This window comes from Erythranthe guttata, chromosome 12 (genome assembly GCF_056151865.1).
Source record: "Erythranthe guttata isolate IM_541 chromosome 12, IM_541, whole genome shotgun sequence".
Taxonomy (NCBI): domain Eukaryota; kingdom Viridiplantae; phylum Streptophyta; class Magnoliopsida; order Lamiales; family Phrymaceae; genus Erythranthe; species Erythranthe guttata.
In genome coordinates this window covers 9,072,439-9,086,403 of record NC_142544.1, presented here as the reverse complement: position 1 = coordinate 9,086,403, position 13,965 = coordinate 9,072,439, and the positions used below count along the sequence as shown (strand labels likewise).

Below are 13,965 nucleotides of genomic sequence, written 5' to 3'. Positions count from 1 at the left end.
AAAGTGTTCGATGTGTTTTCCCCTGCTCGAATTTAACGAATATTGTTTTTCCACCTTTGTTGTTCTCTTTAACTAACGACTTCACAGTGTTTTTTTTTTTTTTTTTGCTATTAGGTGTTTATTGAAAATTTCTTGGACAAATTTATATGGGGTACATGGGAAAGATTTGGTTAAAGAGTTATGGCTTATCAGACTTGGATTTGGACTGCAGGAAATCATGAAATTGATTTTGCTCCTGAAACTGTAAGTGTCATAGAAATTATTATTCGAAAATATGATCTTCTTACATGGAAGTAGAATTGTATTTATGACAAATTTGCAGTCATTTATTGCAGTTTGTAAAAAAACTTTTAAGCCTTATCCCTTACAAAGCATCATCAAACATCACTCCTTTTTTGTACTCTATCAAGAGAGCTTAGTATACATAATTTTGTCACCACACCATGTCCGGCATATGGTTAAAATAGTTTCAATTGTGTTTTTATAGATGCTTAAAATATCGGTATTTTTCAGTTTATTTTTAATCGCTTGACATCTCTAACTTTCTCTCTCACACATTCTTTTATTCATGATTTATTCATCGACTTTGTATAGAAATGTTTCCTCAAATTTTTCGAATAACCGGGCTTCACAAATGGGGTTGCGCTGCTAAAATCTATACAGGATTGTCCTGATGGAATTGGATTTCGGCAAATATTACTAGGTGTGTTTGTGATGGGAATCATTTTTATAAAGTTGGGGAGTTGATCGAGGTGTTTGAAGCTGTTGCTTCTCATGGCTCTGGCAACATCACATTCCACAAGGTAGTTATTTGTATCCTTTTCTTTTTTCTTATTTTAACTTTGTTTATCTTAGTAGATTTTTTTTTTACATGGCTACATGGGATTTTTCTCTGTTTTCTTTCATCCAGATATTTGTTTATTATTAGATTTAATGGATCTTCTGATGTTATAGTATTATATGGAATTTGAAATAGTTGTTGTTTTTATAGAATGTGAGAACTAAAATGACCACCACTTTAATTTGTTGTTAAAATGTTTCAGGTGGTTTATCTTCACAGATCTCCACCGATTGTTTGACATCTTCATTTGCATAACAATATAAAAAGTTATGATTTGAACATACACACACATATATATTGATACATGACATGTAAACAATTTACTTACAAAAGAAAACTAATTCATAATCGGGAATTCCTAATGCTTCTTATAGGCATCAATTTAATTAATTACAAAACTTAACTACATATTTACCGTGCATCGCACGGGGTAGTACTAGGGGTATTTTTAGTAAAACATAATTAAATTTTAAAATTAATCATCTGTTTCTTTATACACATGTTTATGCAAGTTATTATTTTTCTCTTTTAGTCTCATTTTTTGGACGGTTTCTTTAGCCACGTTCAATTTAGTTGAGTTTTTCTTTTTTTTCCTTTTTTCTCTCCCTTCTTCTTTGCACACGTTCACTGTTTTCACTCATATAATAGAACCGTTTTATCTTCTCCTTATATTTCTCCCCCCTGCAATTTTTCATGGCGTATGAGATTTTTAATTTTTCCGTTCTTCGACCATGCGAGTTGCGCCCCAGTTATTAGAATATTGTTTAGCTGCCAAAGCCTGAAAGTAAAATCTGAAATTTGCTTATGAAGAATTGAAAGTGCCTCCTCAAACCATTGCCATAATCATTAAAAGGTATTTTAGAAGAAGAACCTTTATTTTTCTCTCTTTTTATTAGTTTTGATTTTGATTTATTTTCATCTGATATGATTTAATTGGAGTTTTTCGTCAATAATTTTCTGAAGTTAGATCTCATATGAACTTTCATCAACGTGGATCTTTTTTTTTTGGAATTTGTTAAATCCTATTTTTTAATGATCATTGTTCATGTAGATGGCGTGGGATTTAGTCTCCAACAAAGAGCACGTACTGTAGATTTGTTTTTCTAACTTCAGTTTTGTTTTTAGTTATTTTCATGGTGAATTGTTTGCTACTCTCGGACAGGACATGACAGATGCATGTTTGTGATCAGAGACTTGACGTCGTTTATGGGCTACAGGTAAATTTCATTGGGTTGTATTGTTTTCAACAATAATTAGTTTAACTTGGTATTCATATAATCATATTATATTAGGATATGGTTTTTTCTTCCTGTCTTGAATTTATTCAAATGATTTATTTTTATTTATTCTCAACTGTGTTGATTTATTTAGTAGCTATGGTTTCCAAATTTATTGTATTTGCATTATTTTACAGATGAAAATCAAGTCCATAATGTGTCGATTTATGCAGGATAGTTATCGATGTTGATTGGCTGTAATTCAATCCCTTCCTGCAATGACACCTCTTGGGTGGATGTTTTGTCTCTCCTCCGCCGAGCCTCTGACGGTTCGTTTCTACTCATCTAATTACAATCTTTTTTGGTCGTTTGGCAAATTATATATGTAAGTGCTTTCTTCACCTGAAATCCAATTTTCAAAAACTTTATATTCTCCTTTATTTACTCCATGTTTGTGTAGATAGTTCGACTGTTTAGACTGTCATCTTTAACCAAATCTGAGCCTGAAGATAATATCTCCCAAAGTTGTTTCGTAAGTTATTTGTACCATTTTTAGTTTCCTTTTATCCATGTTTTTATTTCTTACAAATACACATTAAGATCCTGTTAAAAACTTAACCCTCGATGTTGAGTGTTGGTCATTTTATGTATTTTGCTCCGTGGCTATTTTTTCCAGTTATCTTTTTATTTGATGCGAATTCCACATACGAGAAATGTATTTTACTGCACTAATATTCTATCAACCAACTGTTTTATCACGGGTATGTGACTTTGTCAATTTTTATTGCTAGATTATTTATCGATTTGGAGTTTCATTGCGGTGTTTTCTTGGGACTTCGTCTTCATACTTCAAATGCAGACCAGGCCTTATCTACATCACCTCCGGGCATATTTTTTGTCAACAGTGTTCATGTTTTTTATTTTGTTTACCTTTGTTTGATACAAGACTTTGATTAAGCATAGCAAAAAAAAAAACATTTTTCTCTATTCCAGGTCTTGCTTTGGTTCATTGCTAGATTGTTTAAAATTATTAATGTTTTCAATGTTCCCTGTTTTTATTTGTAGTATTTTCGGTAAAAGTTTGTCGTTTATTTGCTCTTCTGGAATGAAGTCTTAGACAAGACAAGACCGTATTATCTAAGACAAATAAGGGGACAAACATGCGTGAGATCACGTAAATATTTGGATAATTTGGTAAAATGTCATAACACTTAGTCTTGACACTGTTTCTTTCTGATAAAAGTTGGATTCACAATTACAACTTAGGCTATGTTTGATAACATTAAGCATAGAACACTGAATGCTGAAAACATAACTAAATGATTAAGATGAAAGTCTTATCACTGAATGTTGAACGTTTAAGTTTGTTTGATAACTGAAAAAGCTATTGCATCAGAATAATATAATTTTACGATATTAGCCCTTATAATTGGTAAACATATATTTATTTACTAGAAAAGTTATTAACTATGTCCATTGTAATTAATAATGTATTATATTTCTTTTTCACAAAATTTATCTAAATTAAACATTTTTTATATATAAAAAAATAAAATTTTCAATTTTATTCTGAACATTGATTGTAAAACTAATATATAATAGAAAGTAACAATGAAAAATAAACAAATTTCAATATTTCAGTAGTGGAAGGACCAAACTGTGGCAAATTACATTTTTATTATAAAATAATGAATCAAAAACAAATTACATAAACAAGCTTCGAAACATTTGACAAACTATTAGAAATGCCACCACTTTCATTCCGAGTTATGTTGTCTTCAAAAGGTCCACCACTTTCAACAAATTTTAGGGGATAATTTTGTCTACATTATATTCATTTATATTCAGCCGACCAATGAACCAATAAGACTTGAGTTTTCGGCTGAATCGGTCAGCAGTAATTGGTTCCATTCAGAGTTATGTACCAAACAAACTGAATTGCTTCTATCTCAACAAATAAAAGTTTAAGTTGTATTAAGAGGTCATTAAGAGGCAATCAAACAAGGCCTTAGAAAGATCTCTGTTATATTATGCATTTATTATGATGTAGTTTTAATTTTCTTTTCGTGGTACTTTGGGATGCATACTCTTTTGGATTGTATTCAAGATTGTGTACTTGCAACCCTTCGATTCATAATCATTTTTTTTTCTCGAGTACTACCCGTGCATCGCACGGGGAAGATTACTACAGTTAAACCTCTATAAATTAATACTGTTGGGACCATCAAAATTTCATTAATTTAGCGAAATATTAACTTATCGATAAATTAATAATTATTAATTTATACATTAATTAATAAATTATTAATTCATGAAATTACTTTTATTATTATTTTCAATAAATACATTTTTTTAAAAAAAAAATTACGTGTATATTATTCATTGTACCATTCGTCAATGCATTATAGAGCCCGTTTCACGAACGGAAGCTCTTAAAGTAGCAATGGTATAGAACGATTTTATGTTGAGTTATGACAAAACTATACCGAAAGTTCTAACTATGTTAAGAAAAGTGAGGGACGAGATTTATGGTAATGTGAACTTTAACAGAAACAAGCAACAATTAGATTGTATTGTATTAAACTTTCATTGATCTATAAAATATGAACTATACCATGTAATTTAAGAATTATTTGTATGCATTATTAATTTATATATTATATGGGGCTTCTTAAATTTTTCGAATGTGTATTATCTTATAAATTTAGCGAATTATTAATTTAGCACGTTGTCCCCGAGTCGGGACCGGGAAAATTTATTATTTAAGCGAGATTATTAATTTATCGGGTATTAATTTATCGAGGTTCTACTGTAGTACCAACTAATTTTAAGAGAGGTAAAAACCAAAAATAGTTTTAAAAATACTCAAAAACTGATTACGAACCCAAAAAAAAAAAAAAAAACTCATAATCAGTATCTAAAAAGTTTTTGCAAACACCTACCTGTTTTACTCTTCATTCAAAACCACTACTAATTTTCACACTTTTCACAATTAAAAAGGACCATCTGACATCAATGAATAAAACAAAATATTATTACATTACATTGCATAAAGAAAGGGAACTATAAACTGCCTGAAAATTTTCCCACCATCTGATACATATATATATGGACACACCATTAAAACCTACATGATTTATATACTATATTAAATAAATAAATAAAATAAAATAAAAAAAGAAACACACAAGTTCAAGTGCACACCAAACTGACCAAAGTCCAAAAAATATCATATCAAAAGAAAAAAAAAATCGACTACTTGGATTGAGTCTTGTGATGTTTGAGAGCTTCAAAACGAGCAGCCAGTGCATCGTAATCAGGCAATTTTGGATGAACACGTCTATCCGGAACTTGCGGCGCTGGACGATCTGGCGCAGCTCTATTGGTCCCTGCTGCTCCTCTATGTGGGCCCACCTCTGAGTAATCATCATCATCATCAGAGTCAGATTCATCGTATTGAGGTGCATTATTGTAGCTATGCCTTCTATTGATTTTCCTAGCTTCACTCTGCCTCTGCGGTGGCGGTGGTGGTGGCACTTCCATCTCGATTTCTTCGTCGTAGTCCGATGATTCGTCGAATTTGATATTTGTGTGCGCTCTCTGACAGTTATAGCTCTGTCTTCTATGCATCTTTCTACCATGATCAGAGTATTCGGAAGAAGGATTTATCCTCTGATGATCATCGTATTCAGCTTGAGAATTTTTAGGCAAACTAATGTTATTATTTGCAGACTGGTAAGAAGAAGCCAAGTGGGCGGCAGCTTCAGCAGCGGCAAGTGCTTTCTCAGCGGCGACACCGGCAGCTGATGCCAGCTCTTGAAAATTCGTCATATTGGCTTCTCCTCTGTTCAACAATATGATTATTTATTTATTTTCTTTTTTTGGGTACAAATAAGATATGAATTTAATGGTTAAATGCGCAATCGAGTAATTACCTGTTTGATGCAGCATTATTTGGCATATTTGGCTCTGGAGGTTGCCACGGAACTTGTTTTACAGGTAAACTTGTAGCACTCACAAAATTGTTTGGCCCTTCCTACAGAAAGAAAAAATGGAAGGGAATAAGCGACGGAGACTCAAGTGCATTGTTGGCATAACCTATGTCTATGTAAGAATGTGTGTGTGTGTGTGTGTGTGTGTGAGAGAGAGAGAGAGAGAGAGAGAGAGAGAGAGAGAGAGAGAGAGAGAGAGAGAGAGAGAGAGAGAGAGAGAGAGAGAGAGTACAATACGCTCTTCCGGTGGCTTCAAAAGCTCCACCTCGGATTCTGTGACATCCCACTGGACCTGATATTCCTTGGCTATTTCCTTCAGAACTTTCATTTTTACTTCACCCGACGGTGTCTTAACAGAGAGCTTCTCAATAAGCTGCAGCAAGATAAAAAAGCAACCCACTCAAGTTAATTTTTCTAGTGTTTCACTCGATCTATTTCAAAATTCAAAATTTCAAATTTTCAAAATTATATATATAATATACCATGCGATTGACACCGGCATTGGGTCGTAGATCAGTGGCTGCAGATACGAAATCTTTGCCGTACTTCTTCTGGAAAACATCTCGAATGGATAACAGCTCCGGAATATCTGAGCATCGTGGGCCTGCAAATATTAAACTCGATATCCCTTCTTTAAGGTCAGCTGGGCATTCCCTGTAACAAAAAACAAGTCGAAACAAACAAAGACCAATCATGCTTATTCATCATACACTTAACACTGACGAGTACATAGTAAACGAACATTCATAGGTTTATATGCAGAACAAGAACACACACCTCTGCTTTGCAATGATAGAAAGCCTGGCGACAACAAGCTCACAGAAAAGCTCGATTAACTCATTTGCAGCCATTATATTCTGTTCTCTTATCACATGTTCAACCTACACCACCATCCATGAAAGCATAACGTAAGCACGATGCTTTGGTAACGCGCATACAGTTTAACATAAATATTCATTTGGTTTGTTAGATAAGTCATGATTTACTAAATAATGAGGTCTTATTTGATTTTCGGGTTAGTGCATAAACTTTTCGGGCCGGCCAACACTTAACTTTTCAACTGCTATGCTATGAAACTTAACCCTTAAGTTCCTTTTCGAGTCTCGAGAGAGAAAAAACGAAACTTGGGTCCATTCCATAAGAAATGTACATCCAACCTCAGACGAATACGCTTCAATTTAACGAATAGCTGATCAAACTCAAAACTAATAATGACAACAAAACAACATGGAGATTGAGTTATTACTTAATAGCGAAGACTGTCATTTTAATATTTATACAGAAAATTTCCTACTCATTTTTTTTCGAAACCCTAAAATTGTAGCCTTATTTTCTAGCCAATCCTAGTTTTTTTTTATATATAATTAACCTAAGCAGGGCAAATTCGTCTCTTGAAACGTCAATTAAAGTCCTAATTCAAGGGTTTCAATTACAAAATCAATTCTCCAAACAAAAAAAAAAAACAATTTGAGAAGAGGTTTAATGTAAGTAAAAAGGTACCCGAATACGAGCAGTGGCATCTTGACCAGACTCGAGGAGCATAGCAATGTCACGCCTCATTTGCTTTATCACCACATCTCTCTTGTTCCTCAGCAGTTTCACTCTCGCCACCGTCATTTTCGCCATTGTTTTGCTTCACACACACACAATCACACACACACACAAATTAACACAACTAGAGAGAGAGAGAGAGAGGAGAGAGAGAGAGAATGAATGAATGATTAAATAATCGAGACGAATGGGTGGTGGTACCATTTGGAAGGATTGAAGCCACGGCGGAAGAGAGCGAGTCCCATCTTGACGGCCTTCTTCCAGTGGCTTGTGGCGGCGCTTCCCACTGTCGTCATTTTTTTTTCTCCAATTCCTTGTTCGCTTTTGTAACCTCCGACTAAAAGGAAGAGCGTCGTGACTGTGTGTGTGTGTGAGAGAAGAGAGAGGAGAGAGAGAGAGGGTTGTGAGCACAACGGTCGAATACAAGGAAATTATTCCTTTTATTTAATTATTTTATTTATTTAATAGAATTTGTTATTATGACGTGGCATCTGTAGGAAAGAAGGCCCATTCCTTTCGGCCGACTTCTGATAATTTATGGGAAATAGAGCCGTTACTTGACTTGGACCCTTTTTACATTTACAACATCGATGTTGTTGCTAAAGAATCCTATGAAAACTCATTGCTCTTAATCATGGTTATAACTTATTGGTATCGGAATTGGTACTTTTGAAGAACAAAAAAAATTGAGTTTTTTTTAGATAAAAATTAGTTCTATTTCGTTTCACCAAGAATCGAATATCGAAATTTCGGAAATAGGAAAGAAAAACTTGTGCATATTAAAAAGGGTTAACTGCAAAAAATCCCCTAAACTTTGGGCCTTTTTGCGCTTTACCCCCTGAACGGAAAAAAGTTGCAGAGTCATACCTCAACTTACTATATTGTAGCACCGGCGTTGAAATTGACCATTTTTAGCCAAATTGTTCCCTGAAATGCACATGTGCAACTCACACGTGCAAATAAAGGGGTAATTTCGCCATCTCACAAGGTTTTTGAAAAAAGAAAAGAGAAAAATGAAAAAAGAAAAAAGAAAAAAGAAGAAAAAATAGAGAAAATTGGCCTGCATCTTCTTCCTTAATCCATCTTGGCAACCGAACATGGGAGAGGAGGTTTTCACCTCTAATAAATCAGGAAAAAAAAAATAATAATAATAATCACACACCACCACTACCACCACCTCTGTTCCGCCGCTGCACCACCACCACCACAACCGCAACACCAATTTCATTCCTTGACAAGAGGCTAAATATAAATAAATCACAAAAAAAAAAAGGAAAAAAAGTCATCTTCTTCCCGTCACAAAATTTGTCAGAAATCGTTAATGTGGCAGCAGATAGATCCAAATTTGGGTGATCGGAACAGCGGCGGCGGAGAGGTAGTGTGGTTTGCATCAAATATAATGTAAGGATTCTACCCAAAGAAAGCTTACAAATGGAACTCAGAAGAGATGTTAGAAAATAAACCAGAAGATAAACAAATATGAATGTATAAACAGAAGTATGAAATTGAAGACAGCTCAGTCTTCCAAACCAATTCACACACACAGATCCACAAAGGTATCCACTGTTACACACACACACAGTCTAGGATTGCACCATACTCAGAACCAATCCCTCTCTCTGCACTCAAACCCCCCCCCCCCCCAAACCACTCAGATTATCAGTAAGACCACGAAGAAGAAGCACTCAGCTCCTCACCCACTCACCACAGACCCAACTCACAGAAGAAGAAGGCAAGGTGTTTGAAATTAGGGTTTCTATCTAGGTCTTACCCTCTGCCACACATCTCTCCGCATTAAATAGTGACTCCAGTCAAATGGAGCCGTTGAAGAGACAACTACTGGGACAAGCACGGCCAAGGACGGCGGCGGATGGCCCATGGTTGCTGGAGCAAAAGAAGAAAGAAGCAGAGGGGGACCAAAGGAGAGAACAGAGATTGTCTAGGGCACAAAACGGGAAAAGGAGTACAAGGGAGAGGAAAGGTCAACTAGAATGAACGGCTGAGATCACACCAGAACCAACGGTTCAGATTTAAGCCTTCTAGATTTATTCTGGTTTGGGCCTTTCCTAATAGACAAGTGTGTGTGTAATGGGAAATTGGGCTATAGGCCCAAGACACACTTGGGCCACAACCACAACAAATCTCCACCTTGGACCAAAGTGTATCATTAGTGAATTTTATGGTTTATTGGAAGTCATCATTGTTGTTTTTGATATACATGTAAAACACAAAGTAGTACTAGCATATCTTTCTGATTTCACATAGACAATCAGAAGAGGTTGTCACATAGACACAACACATTGTAGTTCACAAAGAAAAACATGCACACATTCATTCACACAGACAGCACATAGTCAGTCACAAGACTGTAGAAAATAGCACACAGCATTTTAATCTTGGGAAATTAGGTTCAAGTTTTTCAAACAAGAACGAAATTTCTCAACTGGTAAGCACTTAGTACCCATATCAGCAGGGTTGAACTCTGAGGGAATTTTTTCAAGGTCAATAATCCCTTCTTCCACAATTCTTCTAATAAAGTGAAATTTAATCTCAATATGCTTAGTTCTATCATGGAAGACAGGGTTTTTGCACAATTGTATACCAGACTGACTGTCAGAAAACACTACCACTTTGTTCCTGTAAAAACCAATTTCAATCAGCAGGCCTTTAAGCCAGATAGCTTCTTTGAAAGCCTCAGTTGTGGCTACATATTCTGCCTCAGTAGTGGACAGAGCCACAATGCTTTGAAGCTGAGATTTCCAGCTTACACAGGAACCATTCAAAGTAAACACATAAGAAGTAGATGATTTTCTGCTATCTCTACAATTTGCAAAATTAGAGTCCACATACCCACAGAGTTCACTTTCAGTTTTACACTTAGAAAACAGCAAACCAAGTTTCAAAGATCCTTTTAAATATCTAAGCAACCACTTAAGAGCCTCCCAGTGAGGCAAACCTGGATTAGACATATACCTACTCAGATAGCTCACAGAATAAGCAATATCTGGTCTGGTGCTGACCATTAAGTACATAACAGACCCTATAGCATTTGCATAAGGCACATTTTTCATCTAAGACATTTCAGGTTCAGTCTTGGGAGACTGTTCCCTACTTAACACAAAATGGGCAGCAAGAGGAACAGATACAGGTTTTGCAGATTGCATAGAAAATTTCTCAAGCATTTTTTCAGTGTAAGAAGATTGATTAAGGAACAATGAACAGCCTTTTCTATCTCTGATTATGTCCATGCCAAGTATTCTTTTAGAATTTCCAAGCAATTTCATGTCAAATTCATCACTAAGACATTTAATAACATAATTGATTGTTTTAATACAAGGGCTGGTCAGAAGCATATCATCCACATAAAGGAGCAAGAATACAGGAATTTTGGCAGAGTGTTTGAAATACAAGCATGGATCATAAGAACTTCTCAAAAAATTTAAGGATTTCATGCATGCATCAAATCTTTTATTCCACTGTCTAGGGGACTGCTTAAGACCATACAAAGATTTTTTCAATAAACACACATAATCAGGATGTTTCACATCAAGAAAACCTTCAGGCTGTTTCATGTATATTTGCTTATCTAATTCACCATGGAGAAATGCGGTTTTCACATCCATTTGTTTTAATTCCCAATCAAATTGAGCAATTAAGGCAAGCATTATTCTCACAGTAGTAAATTTCACAACAGGAGCAAATATCTCAGTATAATCAATTCCTTCTTTTTGGGTGAACCCCTTAGCCACTAGCCTAGCCTTATATCTAAGTGAATCAGATTCATGCTTAACTTTGAACAGCCATTTACAGTCAACTAATGAGCATTCAGCTGGTTTTGGCACAAGAGTCCAAGTATGGTTAACATGCAAAGATTCAATTTCTTCATTCATAGCATTCAACCAAGACACAGATTCATTAGATTTAAGGGCTTCCCTATAAGACTTAGGTTCTTTACCATCCAGAGACTCAAAGACATGAAACACATAAGATGCAAGCTGATAATCATCTAAATGATGAGGCCTAATGATGTTTCTTCTACTTCTGTCCTTAGCAAGTTGGTAATCACCAAGATTTTCCACATCAGGCACATTAGTATTAACATTTTGATCAAACACATCATTTTCAGGCACATTATTATCAGTTTCACTATCAGAATCAGATATAGTTTCATGTTGAGCAGGTATAACAGGGGAAGTCTCCACCTCAGCAGAGGTAGACTCAGAAGAAACAACAGACAAACAAGGAAACTCATTCTCATTGAATATCACATTTCTACTTATCACAGTTTTAAACCCCTGTTCCCCCTTAAGCCAGCACCTATAACCCTTAACCCCCTCTGGATAACCCAAGAAAACACATTTAACAGACCTGGGATCAAGTTTATCATGTTTCTGGTGCACAAAAGCAGAGCAACCAAATACTCTAAGATTAGACAAACTAACAGGAATACCAGACCACTTAGTTTCAGGTAGTTCACCACATAGAGGCACAGAAGGTGATCTATTGATCACATATGCAGCAGTTAAAATAGCTTCACCCCAAAACATTTTAGACAAGCCAGATGAATTTAACATGGACCTAACTCTATCAAGTAATGTCCTATTCATCCTCTCAGCAACACCATTTTGCTGAGGGGTGTAAGCTACAGTTTTATACCTCTTTATGCCAGATTCAACACACATATCATCAAATTCAGCATTACAGAATTCAGTTCCATTGTCTGTTCTCAAGGTTTTAATTTTCTTTCCAGTTTGATTTTCAATTAAAACTTTCCATGCTTTAAATCTTTGAAACACATCAGATTTATTTTTCAGCAAGAAAACAAACACTTTTCTGGAAAAATCATCAACCACAGAGAGAAAGTATCTATTACCACCATGACTAGGAACTGGGGCAGGGCCCCACACATCAGCATGTATATATTCAAGAATATCAGTGCATTTTGAAGAGTTAGGGAAAGGAGATACAGGAAATTGGACCTTAGTCTGTTTTCCTAAAATGCAAGAGTCACATATGGGCAGTTCAGACACACAGTCATTATCAAGATAATTGTTTTTATGCAATAACTCAAGCCCTTTAGCACTTATGTGACCTAACCTCCTATGCCAAAGACTAGAATGATCATGTTTAACAGAATTAGCATGCAACAAGGGTTCAGCAGAACACACATACAAATTTTGCATTCTAACAGCTTTGAACACAAACTGATCATCTTTCATAATGTTTTGGCAACCATTTCCCCAACTTCCATGCAGACCACTATCCTCAAGTACAGCCACAGAAAGCAAATTACTACTCAAATTAGGAACATGTCTCACATTTTTAAGCATAAGTTCAAAACCAGATTCAAACTTAAGGATAATAGTTCCTAAGCCAACCACATTAATACCACTGCTATCAGCCATAGACACATTTACATTTTCAGTTCCACATAGGATGTAAATAAGTGTCTATTAGGAGTCATGTGGTGTGTGCATGCAGAATCAAAGATCCAATCATTATCACATAGAGAAGAGATCACAGAGTTAACACAATCATGCACAGACTCACCAATCATGAAGACATCACCCAGATTATCAACAACAACATTAGCCTGTTCATTATTCTTATCCTTTTTAGGTTCAGAACATTCATTTGCATAATGACCAGGTTTACCACAATTATAGCATTTTCTGCCTTTGATCTTGTTCTTACTCCACTCTTTGCCCTTTTTAGGTTTTTGAAAAGACTGATTTTGGTTGTTATTACTGGAAGAGGCCTTGTTTTGAAACTTATATTTAGGCTTTCCTTTCACAAAGTTAACATCACCAAAAGATTTGTTACCCTTATTGGTTTTTAAATCCAGTTCTTTGCTTTTCAAACCATTTATAACAGTGTCAAGAGTAACCTGATCTCTGCCATACTTAATAGCAGATTTTACATCACTATAGGTGTCAGGAATTGCATTTAAAAGCACAATAGGAGTATAATCATCAATGTTTTTATCTCCAGTTAATTTAATGTCCTGAACTAGCTTTGTAAAAATATCCAGATTCTCATCAATATCTTTACTCAAATCCAGTTTAAATCTGAAAAACTTTTCAAGTAAAAACATTTTTGAGGGCAAAGAGGTTTCAGTGTACAGATCTTGCAGTTTTTCCCATAAAGCTTTAGCATTATCTTGCTTTCCTAATTTTCTAATCACAGAATCACTCACATTCAAGATCATCAAGGAATAAGCAAGTTCATCAAATTCAGCTTTCTTAGCAGCAGGTGTGGTATCTTCATAGTTTAGAGTAATAGCTTTAAAACATTTTTGCTGAACTAAAACACCTTTCATTTTCTGTTGCCATATAGAAAAGTCACCTTTCCCATCAAAAGGAGC

The 13,965-nt window shown here is 35.1% G+C and overlaps 1 protein-coding gene, 1 long non-coding RNA gene and 1 pseudogene across 2 annotated transcripts; 1 reads left to right on the top strand and 2 right to left on the bottom strand.

Moving 5' to 3' along the window:
• The first annotated feature begins 2,177 nt into the window (after positions 1-2,177).
• Positions 2,178-2,975, top strand: LOC148766407 (uncharacterized). The gene is made up of 3 exons (XR_016034932.1): positions 2,178-2,387; positions 2,519-2,590; positions 2,850-2,975. It is a non-coding gene; the product is annotated as an uncharacterized LOC148766407 (long non-coding RNA).
• A 2,075-nt stretch (positions 2,976-5,050) lies between these two features.
• Positions 5,051-8,039, bottom strand: LOC105965807 (Regulator of Vps4 activity in the MVB pathway protein). The gene is made up of 7 exons (XM_012990362.2): positions 7,803-8,039; positions 7,551-7,683; positions 6,828-6,931; positions 6,533-6,704; positions 6,283-6,423; positions 5,994-6,094; positions 5,051-5,902 (listed from the first exon to the last, which is right to left on the bottom strand). Exons 1-7 carry the CDS (start codon positions 7,895-7,897, stop codon positions 5,314-5,316), a joined length of 1,335 nt encoding a protein of 444 aa, XP_012845816.2. The 5' UTR covers positions 7,898-8,039; the 3' UTR covers positions 5,051-5,313.
• A 1,952-nt stretch (positions 8,040-9,991) lies between these two features.
• Positions 9,992-10,672, bottom strand: LOC148766406 (secreted RxLR effector protein 161 pseudogene; annotated as a pseudogene).
• Between the last annotated feature and the right edge of the window lie 3,293 nt (positions 10,673-13,965).